Here is a 22,242-nt window from a genome sequence, read left to right as displayed (position 1 = left end):
CATACCGATCTGCGCGGACCAGCACTACCTTGCAGCGTTATTCCGTTCACATTTTGGTTTCTTTCTAATATAAATAGACTGAATTTAGGCGCCGAGCGCTTTAACAGAAGACATTTGTTGCATGATTACAAGAAGAAATGCAAACAGGCATCTGGTGCTGCGCAATTGAGGGGAAGCTCGTGAAAATGGAAAAAAAAAAAAAGAAATTGTTTGCAAAAGATTATTTCTGTCAACGATTCATGTAAGTGCAAATAGTAAAAAAGACGAATCCAACAGATATAGGCTTATTCCGCCACGTTCATTTAATACCCTGTAAATAAGCGTAATAAATCCAAAATTTTACTCAAAAGTTTAAAGTTCTATTATTTTTTTTATTGTTCAGGAATCAACAGTCGTCTTGAGCATTACAGCTTATTTGACAATCCAAAAAAAAAAAGACAATTCAAGCTCATAAAACATTAAAAACGGCAGAAGCAGACATAGACTTTCTAACGGCCCACTGACCATGAAAACCAGCCCACCGTCCCCGTCAACAGATCATCTCTGCACGTTCCCTCCGTCTCTTCATCCCAGTGAGTGGAACGAGCTGAGTCTGCGTCTATCTACTGTCCACTGCTCCCCTCTACTGGACGAAAAAGGAAACCAACCACTATATAATGGAGGGAAGATTTAAAAAAACAACACACTACTGACAAAACAAAACATTTGAAGTTTTTTTTTTTTTTTTTTACATTTTGTTTAAACTCAAAAGCAACATTCAGTTCTTCCTTTTTATTCTGTCATGGCTTCTCTCTCTTCTCTGACTATCACTCCTGCTTCTTCGACTCCGGCTCCTTCCTCCTCTCCTACTCCGGCTCCGGCTCCTTCCTCCTCTTCTACTCTGGCTCCGGCTCCTTCCTCCTCTTCTACTCCGGCTCCGGCTCCTTCCTCCTCTTCCACTCCGGCTCCTGCTCCTTCCTCCTCTTCTACTCCGGCTCCGGCTCCTTCCTCCTCTTCTACTCCGGCTCCTTCCTCCTCTTCCACTGCGGCTCCTGCTTCTATCTCTTCTCCCACTCCTGCTCCTGCTTCTTTTTCTCCCTTCCCTTCCCCTCTTCCCCTCCCTGGTTCTATTCCCATTGCCCTGCCTTCCCTCTGTGCTCCTCTCAGCATCTCCGCTGTCATGTCTGTCTTTACCTCGGTCGTCCCTGCCTCTCTCGCCGCTCCTGTCCACCACCTCCCCAGTTTTGGAGCTGCTAGGTCTCTGTCTGTTCCCGCTGCTGTGCCTCTGCCTCTCTTGACCTCCCTCCAGCTTCATCTTGTTGTCTGGGCTGCCCTTCCGACTCCCGCTCCTTCCTCTCTCTGTCCCTGTTTGTCTATAATCTGCCGACTCCTTTTCAGGTCGCTTCTGTGTGGTGCGAGGGCTCGATGACCTGCTCCGGTGAGATGAGGCCTTTTTCTGACTCTTGACTTTGCTCCCACTCTCTGAGCTGTTATCCCGGCAGGACTCTTTTTTCTTTGACTTATTTCTCTTTTGGCTCTTGAGTTTGCCGTGGCGGTCCGAATCGGAGCCACTGGGGCTGCCGCTTCTGCTGGAGGAGTCACTTGAGCTGTCACTACTCTCCTGCTTCTTCTTGTGTTTTCTTTTGTTTTTACTCTTCTGTTTTTTACTCTTTTTTTTCTTGGCCTTCTTCTTTTCCAGTCGATCAAGTTTTCTGTAAGACGGGAACTGATTACTTTTTTTTACAAAAAGGCAGCAGATGAACATGAAAGGTTAACATTTATCACGTCCAGTTAAATTGTTTGAAAAACTACACTGTATTTCATCCCCCTTTTTTTTTTTTGAAAACAGATATTGTATACAGGCTTAAAATAAACATTTCAATATGTCTGAAAGAAAACACCTCGATCACCATGTTAACCATGCTTAAAAAACAACAACAACGTGCTCTTTGCTTAAAATGAAAAAAAAAATCACAATTCATGTCAGTTTCATTAAGATTTAAATACATTTAAGAATAAAAATAACACTCCATTTTTACCTGAGGAGCTTCTGTTTCTGCTTGGTTGTTAATGATCTCAGAAATTCCACCTCAGGATCTTCCTCTTCATCACTTGCTACATATTCCTATTAAAGCACATCGCAGCTCGTTTTGTTCTCAGTATTTCAACATACACACCCACATTTGAGCCAAGCTATATTTGATTATATCACTTTTAAGCAAATGATAACGTGTTACATCAAATGTGGTCTCTTTTCATCTGTCCTTTCTCAAGGGTAATGGTGTGTGTGTGTGTGTGTGTGTGTGTGTGTGTGTGTGTGCATGCGTGCATGCCTGCGTGTGCGTGTGTGCATGTGTGTGTTCCTATATTGTCCTATGTGTGCAGAAACGAGCGTGTGAGACAGACAATTACCTGCGCTGGATCACAAACAGTAGCATTCCGATCAAGGACACATTTTTTCAGGGCAAACCCACTGTTTCGCATCTCCGCCATTAACTCAGAGGGGTGCATTGACGGACCTGTTAGCACAAATCACAGCATCAGAGTCCCATTGATGTCAGACCGAAGCCAACCACTGTCTCCTCAGTGGGAATTTCAGGGCTGGCTTTGTTAACAGAATGGGACATCAAATCAACTCACTCCACTTCCGGCTGAGCAAATCATACAATATCATTCTCTGCCAAAGCAGCAGTTAAGGGAATCAGAATACACAACAGTAACTTCTTTTTTCTACCAGCGCAGGAGGAGCACCATCCACATCCCGCACTGACGGGACTCTCGGGTAAACGTTATTACTTTACTACTCAACTGACTGATTGCAGAAGTCAGCATCAGCTGAAGCCTGCTGCACGACACCCAAACCTGCTGGACAACTAAGTGTGCCATTTGTATAATCACTACAAACATTTTACAAAAGAAGTATATATATTTTGAAGTCACTTTTCAGCAGCTGACGTATCTACATATTGAATGAATGTATATGATTATAACAGGTATCAGACAAATCTCTGATCCTTTTAAAGAAAATTTAAGACAGATTTTCTTATTCAATCATTGCAAGTAACACACGTGCTTTTATGTAGGAACATGTTTGTAAGAGTGAGTTAGATTCAGCTATATTTTCCTAAACGTTGTGTCACAAATTTACAGTAAAAAGGAGCAGCGTAAGTGCGAGCTTCAAAGATTTTTAACATGAGAAAAATGGACTTGGATGCAGAAGAGCTTTTTGACAAGCAGAGGTTAAAACACGGATCATTGACATTTGATCAAATGTTTTTGGCAGTTAAGACTTCACAAATTCAAATATTAAGACTATTTAATGACATCGGGCCTAAAATTCGAGACATTTCACAGACCTATAGACTCGTTGCTTATGATTATATGATTACCCACTGCACTGATCGCAGGTGGTCCATTAATAACAGGTTACTCTTTGACATTTAAAAAAACAACAACAACATCATCAAGATATTACCTGCATATAAAAAGTGCGGTGTATTTTATGTACAGTTTGATTACATCAACAGAAAAACAACAACAGCGGTGACGTGTTCTGTACCTGCTGCTTCCTCTGAGGCCATGGAGCTGGCGTTGATGCCCGACAGCCCGAAGAGAGGACACTCTCGGTCCGTGTTCACGTGACCCCACTTGTGACATTTGATACATCGAACGTTGCGAACCTGGGAATTCAATCACAAAATCAGGATTGATGTGTGTGTTTGCAATGATACAAAATGTTCACATTGATTCCAATAAGTACTAAATCATGTAATTACAATGAGAACAAGATTCCCTTGGTGTTAATTTTAACAATTCATGACAAGCGCTGGTTTTATTTTAGAAAGTGCATAATGTATCACACAGTGCAGAGGAGGTCCAGACATCTGTGACCCCAAAAAATGATCCAATGTCTTACATTCAACCCAAACAAGTGTTCCAACCAAAGCATAAACATTTCCTTTCAAAATGGCTTCTTTCAAAGACCTGAGGAGTTTGAAATCCTCATGTCATAACTGTATTTACCAAAAAAAATGGTCGTTTGGTGTCATATCCTTGTGACAACTGGGAACAACGCGTTAAAAAATGCAAATAAAACAAATCAGCATTTACCTGGATTCCAAACGGCTGATCTCTGATGTTCATGTCATCCTTAGCATACCTAAATTGGATAGAAAGAATTTTATGTTTTTGACAATTCTGAGTGATCATTGACCAAAAAAAAAGAAAAAAGAAAAGAAAATCAAGATTCATAAAAATAGATAAATTAATAAAAAAAGCTCTTTACTTCTCTCTGGGAGCCGACTTTTGCCACTCAAATTTGTACTCCTCTTCCCCCTCCTGATCAACAAACACATTATTTAATGAGTTCATGCTAATAAACGTGTCTGGTGATAAAGAAAACCCAATAGGAAGAACAGAAATGGATACTGTGAGGAAAATGGATACTTATGAGGAACTTTAGTATATTTACCTCATTCTTTTCCTCTGTAGCACAGATGACAATGGGGGGAGGGCAGATGCAGTTATTAAAATTGTGAAGCATATGTTTCTACAGAGTCAGTTTAGTACCTAAATGTGAGAATATCAACAAAGTTGGTCTAAATTGTTATCGTTTACCTTTGGATGCTCCAGGCGGAGCCTCATACATAAAATTGAGGCCATTTTTAACTCGATCATCCCCCATCAACAACCTAGAGAGGAAAACAACATGAGCTTATTAAGGAGGCCTCCAGTAAACAGGTCGCACTGACTCTATATTAATAACTAAACCTGATTATCTTAGAGATGAATCTGACACACAGGGCCACTCCTCACTAGGTACCTGTTATTGTAGGTTTCCTGCTCTTTCAGGTACGCTTGCATCAGGTCCTCCTGCTTCTTCTTCTCGAAGGTGAGTTTCTGTTCCGCTATCCATACCTGCAAGATTACAATAAAGAATATAACACGTTCCCTCCAATTATCAATGCAATATTATTTTACTAACAAACACTGAAGCACTCTGCTACACTGCAGTAAAGGCTCTACTGTGCTAAACGCAATTATTGACTTGATTCATGAGGACATGTTCTATCAGTAAACTGAATAACTGAGATGTTGATCAGGTCGCTGGGAACAACTTTAACTGTCTGTAAATTCCTCAGACTGTTTTCTACTCCTACGACTAGAGATGAGATATCAGAATCAGGCTCCGATAACGACGTTACTCATAACGGCTGATTTCATGCAGAGATCAGACATCAAGATGAAGGTGTCACTCCACAAACTGATCAATAATCCACACCATTTGTCTTACAGGACCATGAACTCCTCATGAGACATGTCACTTACACATAGATAGTGTTCAAATCAAATGCTTTGGAATACATTCATATTTCATGGATTTGTGTATCATTTGCTCCTTAATAAGAATGGGTCAACAACAACAACAACAATATTGAAGACATACGAGTTCTGGTATCAAAGCCGGTGTCAGTATTGACAGATGGGTTTTGGAATTTGATCAGAACCAAAAAATGATGTGAATCACTGCATCTCTCTATATAACCAAAATTTTTGTGGTCTCAGATGTTTAATGAGATGTTTTACCCTCTGCTCTTTTTTTTAAAGACGTAAAAGTACTAGGGTTTTTGTCTGTTAGTCAAATAGCACAATAATCTGTGTGTGTGTGTGTGTGTGTGGGGGGGGGGGGGTACATGGACTGTTCACAGACAAACCAAGGAAAACACACTGATCTGAGGCAAGCACTATAAACATGTAAACAATCTCTGACCTCATAGAAACGATTCAATCAGGCCAAAAATATTAACGGCCATCTCTATATCTCTCCTTCTTACAAAACGCAACCGTCACGTACGGCATTGTTTTCAAGCATTGGAGAGCAGTATTTTACTCAAGCTAATTACACGACAGCATTTATTTTAACGTACATTAAAATAAATTCTCCTGCTTGGCTCAGGACAATAAAAAGCTGGTCATGACATCATAGCCTTTAACTCTCGGTGAAGCTAACATTTCTGCTAGCTTTCAATTCACGTTTGTAATTATTAAACTAAGACAGTTAGACATCAATATCGTAGACGTTATGTTGTCAATTCGTGTAGGAGAAAGTACCAATCCTGAATGGAACCTTGGAACTATACAGTAGATCATACCAGCTAGATAAGAAGTAAGCTATGCTAACATTTTGCTGTTAAATGCGTCGCAGTCAGTGTAGCTTGTTAGCTAACAGGCTAATGTATCGTTTTCCAGCTTCTAGCACTCACCTTTTTGATATTTGACTTCGACGCAGGATGAAAATCCTTCTTGCACATGAAGTTTGCGAACGACTTCCCCATGGTGAACCCTCTAGAGTATCAGCCAAACGGACAAGTGTGATTTGAACTGCCAGTTTTTAGCTTAGCTTCCTTGTCCGGGTATAAACAAATGCGCCTGAAGTCAGTTAAGCGTTGGTGGTGCAGGCGCCCGCGTCAGAGGTTCCTGTAGGTATGAAACGAGCATCTGCATAAGAACGCGAAAATTCCTCAAATAAGGACTTGTGTGTGTGTGTGTGTGTGTGTGTGTGTGTGTGTGTGTGTGTGTGTGTAGCTTTACTTCACTTGGAAGTTCGTATCTGTTTCAAAGTCTTATTTGTGAAAAATATGTTCCTTTGATGAGATTAAAGAGAAATTGGACTTCTGTGGTTAAATCTCTGAGTTTAGACTTCAACCACTTTGGTCTCTGAGTTCTCACTTGATTTCAGTCTCTGATCCCTGACATCCAAAGACTGTCACGGTGTACGAAAGCTATCCCATCAGAATTCTAAGGGTCATCCTTGACCCTTTCAGACTCCACACTTCAAACTCAGCACTGAGATTTCTTGCATTTTTTTGTGCATCTCTGTCCCGCTGTCATCGCTATCATTTTGTCTGGGACATCATCTGGAAGCCTGAGGGGTCTCAGACTGCCATCCAATCACAATCCACATGTCACTTAGCATCTCCACACTCACTGATGGATTGAGTGGCTTTAAAATGTGGTCTCCTGGTTCTAACCCTGACCTCATGCACCAGGGGCCAGAAAAAAAACATGCGTTTCCCCTTCAGTTATGTTCCACCTATCACAACGTGCAGCGACAATCACACTACAATGCAACAAAGGGTGTAAGGGTCAGCAGTCCGAGACGATGCAATGACAGACAAGCTCATTAGATGATAGTCAGATGAAGTTAAGTGTGTGGCAGCTCCAGGTTGTGATGAGTTTGAAGACCTGAGGTCTGATGGATCCTTTGACACAGCAGGCCGAGATGACAGACAAGTTTCTCCATAGCTTTGATGTTGTCTGTCAGTCTGTATGAAGCTGTCAGAGGTCAAAGATCGCAGGATGACGGACAGAACCGGGGCACTGCACCGACAGAGCTCAAAGTCAGACATTAGTCAAGGTTTTTTGAAATCACTTGAACCCCCCAACAACAGTCGCTGCACTAGTAGTGTTTGTGACATTACCGCTGGTGCGCGATAACACTCTTGTATTTTTATGAAAAGTCTATACACGGTCTATGAGAATGCAGCAATTCATAGAATATATAACAATTAAATTAAACCATGATTCTACATTTAATATCCCAAATAAATGTCACCGACTGACTCGCTTAAAGTGAAATATAAAATTTACTTCAGCGCGGTCACGTGACTGCCGGAAACCGCCCTGTCGCCAAAGGCTTCCCATGAAAACAAACCGAAAGTGACAGAGAGTTTGATGAAGCCAACTAATGTTACAGGCTAACGCACCACCGGTGAGTACGGTGTTACACATTTGCTCGAACATTTTACTTCGAATCTCATCAGAGGGGTCCGTAGAGAGTGTTGTTGCGGTTGCGGCCGTGTGGGGTTGCCATGCTCTGGATATCTAATCATCAATATGGTTGTTTGAGGTCATCGACCTCACTGTTGTACTCCCAGCGAGTTTGGGATTGAATATGCGGCCGTCTTCCTGCGACACCTTCGTGGCTCTGCCCCCCTCCTCCAAGGGAGAACGCATCATCTTTGGGAAGAACTCTGACAGGCCCTGTGATGAAGTTCAGGAGGTGGTGTATTTCCCTGCCAGAGACTGTGACGCAGGGGAAAAGGTGGAGGTAACTGTCAGCTTGTAATCTCTGTTTTCCCATATTGTGACCGTTCTGTGCTCAACCCGCCATTAGATAAACATTTACAGCTTTGACCTTCGTCTTGTGTGAAGTGTACATACATAGAGATCGAGCAGGCTGCCCACACTCACGCAGTTATCCTGAGCCGGCCAGCGTGGCTGTGGGGGGCCGAGATGGGTGCAAATGAGCATCAAGTGTGCATTGGAAATGAAGCAGTGTGGGGAAGAGAGAGCGTGAATGGCGAGGAAGCTCTTCTGGGAATGGATCTTGTCAGGTAAAAAAAACAAATACCAAACAGGAATGATGGCATTCTCATGTTTCTTCTATTTACTTGCCAGAAAACATGTCAGCATCATTCACAAAAAATAGATTAAAAAAAAAAAGCTGACTGAAAAATTCCCCCAGGCTTGGACTTGAGAGAGCCGATACAGCGGAGAAAGCTGTGGGTGTAATAACCGACCTGCTGGAGAAGTACGGACAGGGAGGACAGTGCCTGGAGGACCAGTGTGGCTTCACCTACCACAACAGCTTCCTCATCTCAGACAGGAAGGAGGCATGGGTGCTGGAAACATCTGGGAGGTACTGGGCAGCTGAGAGAGTGCAAGGTAAACAGATATAGACTATTGAACTGTTCACAGTGCAGATGAATGAGTTTGACTTCATTGTTTAGCTCGCAGTCACAGTTGAAATCCATAAAAAAAACAGTGGGGAAGTTGGTTTACCAATACCAGCCAGCAGAAACAATAAGAGATGAGATTAAAAACACATTTACAGAAGCATGTTAAAGGAACACGCCAACCTTTTGTCAAATACCTTTATTTTCATCCTCCCCAGAGCTAAACCAGATGATAGTCTTCTCTCCTCTGTGCTGCACAAAGGAGCTTGGTGCTACAGAGACCCGCTGACTGCTTGCTAGCTTAGCGCAATGAATGGTGGCGGATGGGTATGTTAGTATCACTCTTTTTTTTTTTTTCCTGCTTCAGTTCCAAAGCTGTAGTTCCTTCCCTTTGATTTTCCAGCAGCAATCCTCCTCATCCTCTCTCACAAAGTTGGCCATGATTCGTAACAGCAGTTGCTCTTCTAGTTGTCAGCCAGGGTTTGGTTTTGCAGTGCTGTGTGGAATCACCGCACCAGTACAAGAACATACCTCAGAAATTGTCTGGGATTATAAATTAACACTTTCTGAAATTTTATGTGGTTATGTTATAAATAATATTATGAACAAGCTGAGTTATATCAAGTCAGGCAAAGAAAGTTTTGTATTCGATGATTTGTGACTTAAGAATACCACCCACTTCCATTCATTTTTATCAGCTAACTTTGCTGGTGTGTGTGTGTGTGTGTGTGTGCGCTCGTGTGTATAGACAATATTTATATTCTTGGCTCTGGGAAGGATGTTAAATAACCATATTTCCCAAAAAGATGTGTTTCTGCTGCTTGACTCTCCTCTTCAGGGGGCAACAAGATATTCATGTCTCTATAAATGGGTAAAGACAAAGAAACAATGTGACAACATCATAGCCAGCAAGCAGCAAATGAAAGTTGCATGCTATGCTAACATGAACGGTATTTAATGTTAGGTACACCATGATAAAAGTAGCACTTATACCTTGCATTACATCATCCCCTCTTGAGGATTACAATAGTTTTTTTGTTTGTTTTTTATTCAACCTGTTGGAGAAAGATGTTGATTTATTGCGGTAGTGACTGGGTTATACTAGAGGTTGTTCAGAGCATTTTGTCCTTTATATTTCTATGAATAAGTACTCGTGAAATGGACAGATCTCTCACTGCCCTGGGTTACTCAAATAACAACCTCCAAAATGACCAATAAATCAACCCTGTGGAACAGTTTAAGAAACCCTAGACATTATAAACCTTTTGAGTGGAGCAGTCATATTATACTGTGTTGTTTTATCTTGATGTACCCAATGAGTTGGCGAGTAAGTTTTAGGTGTATTATATTGTTTGTCCACCAGGGAGCACTGTTACGTTAAGGGAACATGTCCTGATGAGGACCTCCTGTATTTCAGGCTAAATTCTTTTTAATTCCTACCCCTCAGGTATTTAATAAAACGAATATGTTGTCACATTTTTGTTTGGAAGTCTAAAACAGAAATAAATCTGTCAGCTTCAAAAATGTGAACTCTGTCTGGGTTTATTGGCAATCGACAATAGTAGGTTCTTCCTGTTCTCGTTTTTTTTCCCTCACTGATCTGCTTTGAACTCCGTTTTATTTGAAACAGCCTTGTTAGTTAAGTCATAGTGGACACAGTACAAAGATACTAAATCCCACAGGTACTGATTCACATACATAACTGGGACCAGTCAGGTAGGTTGCTGTTGGATAAGACCTCACGTCTATAGTTTTTATGCCCTTGTGGCTAATTATCATGTTTACTGTTCTCTAGGTGGACATCGGAACATTTCTAATGAGTACAGCATAAGAACCAAGATAGACAAAGAACATCCAGGCTTGAGGGAATACGCTCAGATGAAGGGCTGGTGGGACGGAAAGTCTCAGTTCAACTTTGCTGCCACCTACTCGTTTATGAACACTGCCAGGATAGAAGACTCCAGGAGCCGATGCTGTGAAGGGAGGAAGCTGTTGGACAAGAGCAGTGGTGAGTTAATGTGAACTTTACTGTGGAGGAAAAGTTGTCTCTAACTCCGCTGATGCATGTGCTATTTTTATTCACTGAAGGCCACATCAGTGCTGAGACCATGATGGATATCCTGAGGGATAAAGACAGTGGCATCAATATGGAGGGCATGTTCATGTCAACAGGCAGCATGGTGTCTGTGATACCCACCAACCCCTTCCTACCCGGGGTTCACTACTTTACAGCCACTCCAGACCCAGAGAGGTGCATCATTTGATCCTACTTTAGCTAAGGCGTTGTTTTAATTAGTTTAATAAGGTTTTCTTTTTTGCAACAGGTCTGTGTTTAAGCCCTTCATCTTTGTGAAAAACATTAAAGGACAACTGAAGGAGACATCTTCTCCCAGTTATGGTCCAGATGACCCTGTCAAGAAGAAGCCCCGCTTCCAGAGCAAGCCGGACCGTAAACACACGTTGTTTACCAAGCATGAGGTGGTGGCAGCCATCATAGACTCCAATAAGGTTAAATAACTCCTAACTTTACCTAAATCTGTCATTGGAATTGAAGAATGTACTTAACTCTTTGAATGTTTGTCCGCTACAGGACAGAGGACAGAAGATCGTCCACAGAATGAGACAACTAGAAAATGAGAAAATGAAAGCGATGGAGGAGATTCTGGCTCATGGGGTTGAGGAGCCGGATTTCTTGGTGGATCTGTTCCCCAGATCTGTGAGGGAGGAGCTGAACCTGTACAGCCAGTGCTGAGAGGCCTACGAGAGAGCAAGTCAACTACAAACGTGCCAGTGTGATGGATCGTTGATCAGATCGTGACTTGAACATTCATCAACTTCATCCTATCAAAATGGAGCCTCCTAGAACACCTCAGCAGTGTGAAATGTTCATTTATGTTAAGAATAATTGACTGTAAAATAATCAATACTGAGCACAGGATTTGAATCTTCACGAAGAAGATTTATTTCAAAAGAAATCAATAAATATGCAGCATTTTACAAAACTTGTGTGTCCCAGTTACAATACTAAGGGTTATGTCATTTAAAACACTTAAATTAATAATAAAACACAAACCTTTGAGCATCAAAAACCATAAAAATCATTAGCCCACTAATTACAGTAGACATACCTGAGAGAAAACACACCAGCTTGCATTTTTCAATCTTGTGTGGCCAGTGTCATCACATCGTTACTGGTGAGTGTATGGTTCATGTTTCCAAATGACAGGCAGCCTCACACACTGGCCTAGTTTGGCGTTTTACTGACACACAGCTAATCAAGTTCTGATAACCAGTCTCAATTCATGTTAACTAGAGCAAAAACAATTGTGCTACATAAATCAGAGTCATAAATGAACCTGAGTAAAAACAACTGAAACTAGATGGTGATTTAACTCCATCTTCCCTTTTTCTTTTGACAACTGGCTTTGGTGGCGGAGGGCTAAATCATTCCGATGTGTCTCAATACAGGACATCACCCAGGACAGGCGCCTGTGCCTGCACCTCATATTTGTTAACGTCTTTGTTCATGTACTCACTTGAAAGTTTCAGTGCATGTTTAGACAAGCAAAAATAAATATATGCAAAAATACCACATTCCGCTTCCATACCGTAAAGTTAGCCACAGCTGTTACGTAGTTGTCAAAACAGAAAATTGTGGCTCTTGTTCATTTTTTACCACCGGTCAAGTTAGCTATGGTGTTACTGATCTATCCAGCAATGTAGCAACATCAGAACAACAGCACAGGTCGTACGAGCTGTCACAGCATCACTGTGCAGAACTGAACACCCATCTAAGGACTCGTTAGTGGGTAGTGACAATGGTTGTGATGGTATTTTCTCCACAATCACAGATTAGAAACACTAATGCCAACATTTAAAGTCATCACTAAACTGGAGGGCATGTCACGGCACTATGATGTCATCAGACTTAGATCTGGGTTATGTTCCTCAAACTTTTAACGGTGACATGAGCTCCCTGTTGGGTTAATTGGTTTGCCACACTTGTTCGTTGTGTTGCAGTTAACTAAATTCTCAACAATAACTGACAAAACAGCCCCGTTTTAAAATGAATTATTAATCATGCACTGTTCAATCGTGGCTTTGTCGGCTCACTCAAAAAATATGCACTCACACACTGAATGTTGTGGTTTTAAAGTTTTTGTGGTATTTTCACAACACAAGCCAGTCAGCTTTGGTCTGTTAGGACTTGTGATGTTTCACTGCATGCAAGAACATTGCTGAGTGCTCACATCACGCAGGAGGTGTGAGCAGACAAGAGCGTGCATCATTGTGCCTCCATGACTGTTGCAAGCAGGATTTTTTTTTTAGTTTGAATGCAAACACCTGTTAAAGGTCAAGAGTTTTTAACCCCAAGATTTAGTATAAAAATCAATTTGAGTCTTATGTTATGAAGCGGTAATAAAGCTGACTGTCCTGAAAATCATATTCCTGCTTGATGTGTTGAAGCACGCCACCCTGCTGCAACCGCGTCCCGTAGAGTACCGCTTCACCGTGATCCTGAGCCAAGCCCACCTGCTGGAGCCACTCCACCAGTTCACAACCCAGAAAACAGTCCACCACAGTCCTTTTCCCACACCTGAAAGTTAGAGGAAGCATTCACCCCAAAGTCTATGAAAATCAAAATTGCAACCGTACAGTAAATACGACGATCATATGTCGTTCACAAACTACAATAATCTGTGAGTGATTGCTGCTTAGTGGATGTAAAGGAGGATGATTACTCAGCAGGAAGACGAGATGCCCTCACCTTCTCCTTTTGACAATGTCTTGAGAGCACTGGTCTTTATGGTATTTGGTGAACTGAGTGCAGGTCATCCTGATTTCCTCAGGTAAATCAGTCTGTTTTTGCTGCTTGTCTTGCTTCAGTCCAACCCACAGCCTTTGCAACCTGAACACCAACAATGGATGATCTTTAAATCTGCTTTACTGTATATTGACGCAAAAGTTTCACCTCATAAGAAAAATGTCCTTCACCTCTTCTTAAATGGCAGTAAAATCAAGTGTTTGTCCAGTCCAAACAGAGCAAAGGAGAGGAAGCCCTAGCAACGAAGAACGTGTGGTATCAGCATTGCATGACATCTTAACAATGCATAATCTTGAAACCAGGAAAAAAAATTGAAAATACCAACCTGCCCAAAGTTGGTCACTGCACAAAAGAACTGCAGCTCCAGGTACAGTCGACCGGGATCTTGGTTAAAGAGCAACCACATGGAGTTGGACAAGTTCTGTCTCAACAGGATACAAAGGGTCACACAGTACCATGTCAGCTTGTTTAGATTAAAAAAAAAAAATCAATTCAAGAGCACAGTTCATTTAATGTCACTGAGTAGAAATATGTCTTATACGAAGTGTTAATCAATGAACCTATGCATTGCTATTTAATATACGATACATTTACACTTGATGGATCAAATATGTGTAATATTTTTCGGAATATTGCTCCTACAACCATTGAGTCCTTTTACATCTGATCTGGTTTGTGACGCATTAAATATAATAATACAGGAAGTGAAGCTGACTCCATGGCGACTGCGAACTCACAGCGAGAAGGTTGACGGTCAGAAGCAGACACAAGAGCACGTGACGGGCCACTTGTTGGTCTGATACCTGTTGGAGTTCCTCCACCTGTACCAGCAGGCAGTCTGTTGACTCACAGCTGTTCTCACACTGACCTGAGGGGGGCAGCAAAGTAGCTTTAAAAATGTAATAAACGGACAGTATTGCATTTCTCACATAGAGTCATGTACAATGATGATGATTGAAATTCTCACAGACAGAAATTGCACACAGATCAATACCTGAGAGTGTGCTTGCTGAGTTGCTCATTTGAGTGCTGGTGATCATGTCAGGCATGTGCTGAGGAGCGGGCCCTGCACATTCACACACGAGGCAGGCTGATAATAAAGTGACAAGATTAGCTTCCTGCTAAATATCTGTGTACACATAATTTCCACATCTATATTCACAGAATCAGGGAATACTATTGCCTCGGCCAAGGAGGTTGTGTTTTAGTGATTGCACAAGAAATGTGTAGCTAAATTTAGTGGAGGGGTGCTGCATGGGCCGAGGAGGAACACATTCGATTTTGGGGGAGAGCTGCTTTAAGTATTAAAAAAAAACAAAAAACAAAAAACATACGACCTTAAGTCTGTCTGGTCCCACGTGATTTGAGTCTGTAATCCATTACTTGGAAAATAATAGACTAGAAGAGAGAACTAACAAGCCAGTTGCAAAACGCATCCGATGCCAGAATGAGCAGAAGCTTGGCCTTGTAGCAAGTAAACTTTTCCTGTAAAACTATGCTACGCAACTCTGATGGCTACAACGCTGTCACCAATATCGAGCTCCTCCAAGGAGAATATGAATTGGATTTTCACCGAGGTGGAAAGTCACTGTTGAGCTCTGTACAATGAAATATAACTAATTATATTTATCTATTTTGTATGTGATGAGTTAAAAAAAAAAATCACAGATTTGTTTGTGGAAAAGTTCAATCCTCCTTCTTATGAGGTCTAAGTGAGCTCACGTTGTTATCTTTATTTTCCAGAGCTGTGGTCATTTTAGTATTTTCGCTGTAGACTTTACCCCATCGAAAAGGAAGACTTACTTCATGTCCAATATCGTCACAAACAGCCAAGAACCAAATAGGTAACAGTATTGTACGCAGACTTAAAAATCCCAGTCACAGAGAGGCTTGACCATTGTTTCATGCACTGACTTGAGACTCAACACCATGCGGCATATTCAAATTTACTGGCCAAGAGGGAAACCAGGATCATTTGAGGAAGATGATGTCTTCATGTTGTATTGTTGTGCTTGAAATAACTAAGTGCTCTCATCAGGAACTTATCATGTTTCCTCAAGATAAAGACATCCTACAGTGTCTTTTCTTCCTTTGGGTTTTTTACTCTTTGTTTTTTGTGCGGTTGTTTCCTACTCATAAAATTATCTGTTGAGGTGTGGCTATCAGACAAACGTGATATTGCCTATGTGGCTGTTCTCTCCAGATAACATGCTGAAAGGAGTTACCAGGAAGCATCGTGTCAGCAATGAGAACATTGACACTGAACCAACTGTCTACGGCAGGTTCCTTCTTGTCTGAGAAATACATATTTACTTGAGAAAATAAAAACACAAAGAGTAAAATGCATGAAGCCAATACAGAGTGAAATAACTAATAGCAACAGCTGCTAGATAGATTGTAGATAGATCTCTAAATTCAATGTTATTTTATTTGCATGTGTGTCCATGGGTTACAGGCTGCGGTTACACCGTGACAGCTGCTCAGACTAATACAAGACACTGCTCTGTAGAAATGTGGTAGCTTTTTTATCTGATTGGTTACAATTTGACTCCTTTTTGGTTTCTGTAACTTTGAAAACCGACCAGAGTCATCAAAGTCAAACAACAGGTTGAAAGCGAACTTTCAAATACTGTATCTGTGAGGAAAAAAAGTACCTCTGCTGGGATCTTCTGAGTGGCTGACTGCTTCACACTCAGACCGGTTTTCTGGTTCTACTTCAGTCAAAAGATCCTCTACAGTCTCAGATGACCCCTCTTGGTTTTGGTCATTCTGGGCCCAACTTTCTCTACTGAGACACATAAATGACGCCACTCCGAGCAGCATACTGAAGGCAGCTACTATTGTGGTGCAGATTATCTGTCAATGAAACACATACAGTACAGTATGAAGATTTGTAAGTACGGGAGGTAGAGAAGAAGAAGATGGTTTCCACAGATGATTTTACCTGCGTTCTGTTGTAGAAGAGGGATGAGTCAATGGTGTCTGACCTTTTTTCACCAGAAATGAGCAGCACAGCAGTGACTAAGACTGGAATTCTGTTATTGAAGATCAAGAGCACCCACACCATCGAAACATGAGCAGAAACCAGACAAGTGATATGAAAAAGCAGATGACATTTACAGGACATTTAAATGTTACATCTTTGTCATGTGTCAGGACGTTTGTAGTCCCTTCAATCTATAGTGCACGACCTTTTTTTTTCCAAATCAGAGAGATGTAACGGTTCTTTATTTTCTTCATCTTGCCACAGATACAAAATTTAATAAAGCATTCACCTGGTGGCAAAAAGTTTGATGTCACTGTGTGAGATTGTGTTCACTGACTGTCTGTTAGTGAACCAGCAGACAAGCAGGAATAGTTTCTTTCATGTTCCTCTTTAGAGTGACTCACCCCCAGCCCAAAATGACGAACACGCCTGACGAAACTTTCAGATCCTCAAATTTTTTCAGGAGCACAAGTGAGAGTGCTATAAGGCCTAAAAAAAACAAAAGAAACATCAAAAAAATTCACAAACTTCATACTTTAAGATACCATTAAGACATACGTACATATATCATAGCAGTGTCACTTAATAAAATGTGCATACTTGGCCAGATGAAGGTGCTGTAGAGTGAGGTACACAACAATGTGAAAGTCAGAACCTGCCCAATGAAGTTGTCTTCCCTCACCACAAATTTCCACAGAATCATTCCAGTGCAAGTCAGCAACTAGAGACCCCAAGATAACAAACAGAGGCATTTGGTGAGGTGGTTCCTTATGCTGCTTTAATTCATGAATAAAATTATTCTTTGAGAGCAAACAAGGTGCTTACCTGCGCCAAGAAAAGGTTGACGGTAAACATTTGAGGCAACCGCTTGAATTTTTTACTTAAAAACATCACTGCAATCGTCCAGACCTGTCAAAGAACATTCAGATGTTAGATGATCGATGTATACTGATATGAGAATTTATGAACAGTTAACAGTACGGAATATGAAACGATGTCTGAGTATCCTCAGTCATGATGGTCACTTTAAGATGCTGTGATACAGACAACTAAACTGAAGAACATCAAACAATGATAATGGTCGAGTAGAAGTAAAATCGATGATATTTAAGCACTTTAGAAGAGAAACAAATGTACAGTTGATGTCACTCTATGGAGCAATAACGCTCGGGTTCCTTAAAACGTACGATGAAAACAAACATAAATGAGGAAACTGATGTGTATTAGTAAAACTATCTGACAGAGCCAAACCAGTAATAAAATCTGACAACACTCCAACTCCCTCGTGCCAGACAATGAAGCCCCAGATCAAAATGAGCAATGTAAAAGTGAAAATTGCTTTTTTAGTGAATGTGCAGTAACTGACATTAAGGAAGATAATGGTATCTTTTCCATTGTAAGTAACAGTATTTCACTCAGTAATGTCATATGAGTGACTATGCATGGGCCTAACTGCTTTCATGCTATATGAAACAGTTTGATCAATCATGTATGAACTCTTAGCCAATAACAGGGCTACACACAATGAATGAAACAGCATATAGAATTTCGGAATTTGGTCTTTTTTCTTCATTTTGCATTGAATGATGGAGACGTGGGATATGCTGATATTAGTATACAGTATATTTTTAATATGTGTTGTTGATCACTTTGGGATCTTGAGACACACAGCCTCTGCATTTACAGCTAGATGCATAACAGCATTAGCTAAATGCTATCATGTACACAGCTAAAAAGGCAATTGAACTCATCTAACTTCCCAAAATAATCATGTAACTTGTCATATTGAAGTAAGGCAAAACTAGAATAACATGTAAAATGACTTTCTTTTCTTACATGAATGCACATTAGGAGAAATCCTAACTTTAAGGTCTCCTGGAGTGTAAGACTCCAACTGGGCGGGGTCGAAAATGACAACAAACTTTAGTTCTACCCTTTGACACTCGGACATCTCTTGCAGTCGGAGTCTGTACAGCTGCATGTAAAGAGGAATACTGGTGGAATATTAATTTCCTTAATGTTGTAAACAGAGCAAAAACAGGAATAATAGTGGAATAGCGACAGCATGTAAACACGGTCATTAACTCACCAGAGCCACTAAGCTCACTATACTTATGTTGAAGGTGACGTTCTGCAGTGAGTTCATCAGAAGCTGAGGATCCATCCAGCGGATCGAAAGAAGCCAGGCAGAAACGTACATTATTGGAGCAGAGAGGAAAGTGCTGATCACCATCCCAGAGGTAATCTGATAGGAAGCACAATGTGAGTTGGCAAAAGAAAAACACTGGAGCTACGGTAAATATGGTCGCCTTCTTAAAAACACGAAAAACTGGAGACATAACATCATAAGGAGTTGTTTTAGGCAATTCTTTTAAAAAAGGTGACGATATGGCAAATAGAAGACTGATAGGAAACTCACCACTTCTAACTCTGCGTTATAATACACAGCATAGATAGCTACACTTGGCGCAGTGGGAAACACTCCATAAAGAAAGGCGTAATTGGAGAGGCTGGAGTGGTTCAAGTCACTGCTGTTGCTGTTGTCCAGAAGCTCGACCATGTCTTTACAAATCAGGGGCATCAACAATCTGCACAGCCGATAAAAACACTGATGTCATGTGACCAGTACTGCAGCAGTTAGTGCACACACTGTGGAATGCAGTACTGCTAAAATATTAACATCTTGCTAAGAGCTGTTGATAAGTCATCCATCCGGTGAAACCTTCATGGTCTGAGAAAGGTCTTGATCATAAACCAACAGTACGAAACAACATGCTGGGGCACCTGACATGGTTCAAACCAGCTGCCTCTACCTACATAGCTCGTTAAAAATAGGTCATCTTAGAACACAAAAACACCATCTTGTTTTTATGAAGTGATGATTACATGCCATTATGGCATTCGTGGTTTTTACTTACAATTTTGCTGTCATGAGTAATATCAGGGTCATGACGGTGGACCTGGTTAATTTCCTCAACTGGCCCACCATGGAGAGACCCAAGTAAAACAGAGCTGCTCCCCCAAAAGAGTTGGCCAAGCCATCCACAAACTCCACCATGAAGGCAGGAATTGTCTGGTGCAGAGCAAAGTGGGCGATGATGCCGATGACAACCATAAACACTATGGGGTTCTTCAGGACCTGTAAAACTACAAGTCCCACAATCAGAACTTTGCTCTGCTGGGGGTTTCCCTGATTCTTCCATATCTGGATCTCACACAAGGCAAAGCCGATGGGATTTAGAAGCATTAGGGACACAGGTGCAACCAGGTAGATGTACTGGAGATACTCTGGGTATGTGCTCCGGTACAGGGCTTCAACTGTGGACAGAAATGTAGACAATTCAGTTTAGAAAGCTGATTTTGCCATGACTGATGGAGTCATAAACCAGCACAACCTAAGGAATGGAATCTGGATCCTATGTGGATCAGCACCATCACTCCTCTATCCAGTCATACATATACAATACCACATCACACTCTTTTTACTGATATAATATTTGCGGTATGATTTGCAATGCTCAACCTTCATACTACGTCACTAAAAGTGAAAGTAAAACTGTTACTAAAAACTATTCACTCGATAATGATGTGATTTCAGCGGGGATCTGTATCAAACAAGGATACAGATCCCCGCTGAAATCACATCATTATCGAGTGATGTGATTTCAGCGGGGATCTGTATCAAACAAGGATGTTTCACAAAGTCTGCAGAACAGGAGAGATATTTCTGCAGTGCCACATTGTTTGACTTAAAATCCTATTTTCACACAGTTGGACTTCAACAAGTATTCTGCAGTTTTTTAAACTACTGTCGGCCATTTTAGGCAATTTTGATTGAATTTTGATAAAACCGTGCAGCTCTAGTCTGCGCTCAGTAAATCAAGCATGCGAGACTTTATCTATATACCTTCAGATTTTTACAACCACAGATTTGAGACGTAAACGGAGCATGTGAAAAATGTTAGTGTATGGAAACAAATATGCAGATATTTTGGATTCCACACTTAAATGTGTAACCAGATAACCTGAGGCCTCCATTTATCAACTCTAAGTGCACAGAAATGGAAAATTTTCCACCCAATTCTTTACACTGACAATTCTAACCTTAAAAACCACAGCGCGAGACACAAAGCTGACCTCATGTGCGTACACGATGGTAAACTTGTTCTTTGTCAGAGCTGCAGGAAATGTGTCTCTCTATTGACTTTCAAACAGCTCGGAGACAAAGAAATCCCAGATACTGGAATGTAAATTTGCAGCCGATTTGATTTATGAAGACTTTTAATATGCAGGAATATTGTTTAAACTACATAGTGCAGGGTCTTCTTTGCAGCTTAACACAGGAAGTTGAGCATGACCTAAGGTCATTTCTGTTAGAATACATAGTTTAGGAACCTGAAATTTGTTATGCCGAATGCTGTGTACGCAGTTTACGGTGTAACAAATGGTTAACAACACTTTTGAATTCAAGTATGTAAAAACGATTGAAATACAGACTTACCAATGGGATAGCCAAGGGCAAAGTCATTACTTTGGGTTGTAAATATTGAGAAGAGCCCTGCTTTGCTAAAACGGCTCTCAGGATTCGCAACTATCAGTGTCAGGATACAAACGAGGAAGAACACGGACACTTTGGCGATGAGGATGCTCCAGAGGAAGGGCCAGATGACATGCCCGAAGTCCAGCAGAACCATGTTCTTAAACAGCAGCGCAGGCAGGGCAAACTTGGACACGAAGTTCCCCAATCCTTTGGCCTGAGTGGACGTGATTATGTTCGCCCTTCCAGCGATGTACCCACACAAGATAATCCCGAAGCACTCCAGGAGAGCTGGGAAGAGCTTGTCGATGGACATGGAGGACGAAAGAGCAGAGAAGTCTCCCTCCACCTGTGAGAGGTTGGCGCCTCCGTTGGGTGATCCCATCGTGCCAGCTGTCAAGCCCGGGTTCAGGTCATATCAACGTCGCAACCGTAATTGGCAGACAGGGGAAAGAAAACACAGTTACAGCAGCGCTCTGGTTCGAAGGTAACGCGACTGATAACACGATACTTAGCCGCGACGCTAACGACTGGCTTCATACTTCAATGACAACCTAAAATAACAATTTTTTGAGAGGTTGTGACGTCCTAAAACAAAGGTCAAGAGGTTTAACGAATAAAAATAGAATATTTAACTGTGCCTCACCTCACTGACTGTGTCTCCATGTGCTAGTCGGAGGTAGCCATTCTAGTTAGCCGGCCAGCTAACGTTAGGCTGCCGAAACACACAGACACACGAGACTCTCTGTGTGATTATGTACAACTGGAGTCGGTTCAGCGTTGCAAAATTCCGAAGATTACATAGCTATCACTTTAATTCCCACCCAGCAAGTTTTGTAAAGGCCAGTTTGGTAATCGTTGAGCTCACCAATCATAGGTTCATCAGTGGGGAGGGGCGGAGCTTAAGACCGATTGTTTTCTAACGCTGCCATGCAGGGCTGCTGCATCAGCCAGTGTGTGTGTGTGTGTGTGTGTTTGTGTGTGTTTGTGTGTGTATGTGTGTGTGTGTGTGTGTTGTTCCTGCAGCATTATAATTAACCTCCTATTCACCTAAAGCTGCATTTTTTTGTTTTTTACACTGACCCCTGATGATATTCCAGCTATACGATGATGACATAAGCATAAACAATTAGTTACATTTAATTTTGGTTATAAATTTTATTTGTGTATTTATTCA

The 22,242-nt window shown here is 41.3% G+C and overlaps 3 protein-coding genes across 6 annotated transcripts; 1 reads left to right on the top strand and 2 right to left on the bottom strand.

Annotated features, from left to right (window-relative positions):
• Positions 1-350: 350 nt before the first annotated feature.
• cirsr (corepressor of RBPJ and splicing regulator) lies at positions 351-6,518 on the bottom strand. Its single transcript, XM_086220640.1, has 10 exons — positions 6,243-6,518; positions 4,802-4,896; positions 4,597-4,670; positions 4,451-4,464; positions 4,265-4,317; positions 4,090-4,138; positions 3,539-3,659; positions 2,392-2,498; positions 2,019-2,104; positions 351-1,691 (listed from the first exon to the last, which is right to left on the bottom strand). Exons 1-10 carry the CDS (start codon positions 6,312-6,314, stop codon positions 758-760), a joined length of 1,605 nt encoding a protein of 534 aa, XP_086076766.1. The 5' UTR covers positions 6,315-6,518; the 3' UTR covers positions 351-757.
• On the top strand, positions 6,085-12,196 carry scrn3 (secernin 3). Of its 4 annotated transcripts, none has more exons than XM_086220643.1 (8): positions 6,085-6,145; positions 7,889-8,089; positions 8,194-8,375; positions 8,507-8,706; positions 10,513-10,725; positions 10,806-10,968; positions 11,042-11,225; positions 11,308-12,195. In XM_086220643.1, the coding sequence occupies exons 2-8, from the start codon at positions 7,934-7,936 to the stop codon at positions 11,467-11,469; spliced, it is 1,260 nt and encodes a 419-aa protein (XP_086076769.1). In that variant the 5' UTR covers positions 6,085-6,145; positions 7,889-7,933; the 3' UTR covers positions 11,470-12,195. The 4 variants fall into 4 exon arrangements, with proteins under 4 accessions (XP_086076769.1, XP_086076770.1, XP_086076768.1 ...); XM_086220644.1 differs by having other exon boundaries at positions 6,129-6,145; positions 7,917-8,089; positions 11,308-12,196; XM_086220642.1 differs by lacking the exon at positions 6,085-6,145 and adding an exon at positions 7,601-7,750 and having other exon boundaries at positions 7,917-8,089.
• Positions 11,656-21,944, bottom strand: gpr155a (G protein-coupled receptor 155a). The gene is made up of 16 exons (XM_086220639.1): positions 21,712-21,944; positions 21,030-21,458; positions 19,447-19,846; positions 18,948-19,116; positions 18,618-18,773; positions 17,354-17,437; positions 17,129-17,249; positions 16,933-17,017; positions 16,487-16,577; positions 16,197-16,398; positions 14,537-14,632; positions 14,280-14,410; positions 13,868-13,963; positions 13,713-13,777; positions 13,486-13,626; positions 11,656-13,314 (listed from the first exon to the last, which is right to left on the bottom strand). The coding sequence occupies exons 2-16, from the start codon at positions 21,448-21,450 to the stop codon at positions 13,119-13,121; spliced, it is 2,454 nt and encodes an 817-aa protein (XP_086076765.1). The 5' UTR covers positions 21,451-21,458; positions 21,712-21,944; the 3' UTR covers positions 11,656-13,118.
• Between the last annotated feature and the right edge of the window lie 298 nt (positions 21,945-22,242).

The sequence above is a fragment of the Aulostomus chinensis genome, chromosome 12 (assembly GCF_037954235.1).
Source record: "Aulostomus chinensis isolate RoL2024-O1b breed Wild chromosome 12, RoL_Achi_v1.0, whole genome shotgun sequence".
NCBI lineage: Eukaryota > Metazoa > Chordata > Actinopteri > Syngnathiformes > Aulostomidae > Aulostomus > Aulostomus chinensis.
The sequence above is the reverse complement of the archived record's forward strand: the minus strand, read 5'-3'. Positions and strand labels throughout refer to the sequence as shown.

What these genes read in the sequence shown, in the direction of transcription:
- cirsr (XM_086220640.1), bottom strand. Translation starts at nt 6,314, where the DNA reads ATGGGGAAGTCGTTCGCAAACTTCATGTGCAAGAAGGATTTTCATCCT. An exon ending in AAGTCGGCTCCCAGAGAGAA is followed by an intron (nt 4,139 to 4,264) that starts GTAAAGAGCTTT and finishes TATCCAATTTAG; the next exon opens with GTATGCTAAGGATGACATGA. An exon ending in GGCCTCAGAGGAAGCAGCAG is followed by an intron (nt 2,499 to 3,538) that starts GTACAGAACACG and finishes TTGTGCTAACAG; the next exon opens with GTCCGTCAATGCACCCCTCT.
- scrn3 (XM_086220641.1), top strand. Translation starts at nt 7,727, where the DNA reads ATGTTACAGGCTAACGCACCACCG. An exon ending in ACGCAGGGGAAAAGGTGGAG is followed by an intron (nt 8,090 to 8,193) that starts GTAACTGTCAGC and finishes TCTTGTGTGAAG; the next exon opens with TGTACATACATAGAGATCGA. An exon ending in CTGGGAATGGATCTTGTCAG is followed by an intron (nt 8,376 to 8,506) that starts GTAAAAAAAACA and finishes AAATTCCCCCAG; the next exon opens with GCTTGGACTTGAGAGAGCCG.
- gpr155a (XM_086220639.1), bottom strand. Translation starts at nt 21,450, where the DNA reads ATGGGATCACCCAACGGAGGCGCCAACCTCTCACAGGTGGAGGGAGAC. An exon ending in ATAACGCAGAGTTAGAAGTG is followed by an intron (nt 18,774 to 18,947) that starts GTGAGTTTCCTA and finishes GCTTCCTATCAG; the next exon opens with ATTACCTCTGGGATGGTGAT. An exon ending in TCAACCTTTTCTTGGCGCAG is followed by an intron (nt 17,250 to 17,353) that starts GTAAGCACCTTG and finishes TGGGGTCTCTAG; the next exon opens with TTGCTGACTTGCACTGGAAT.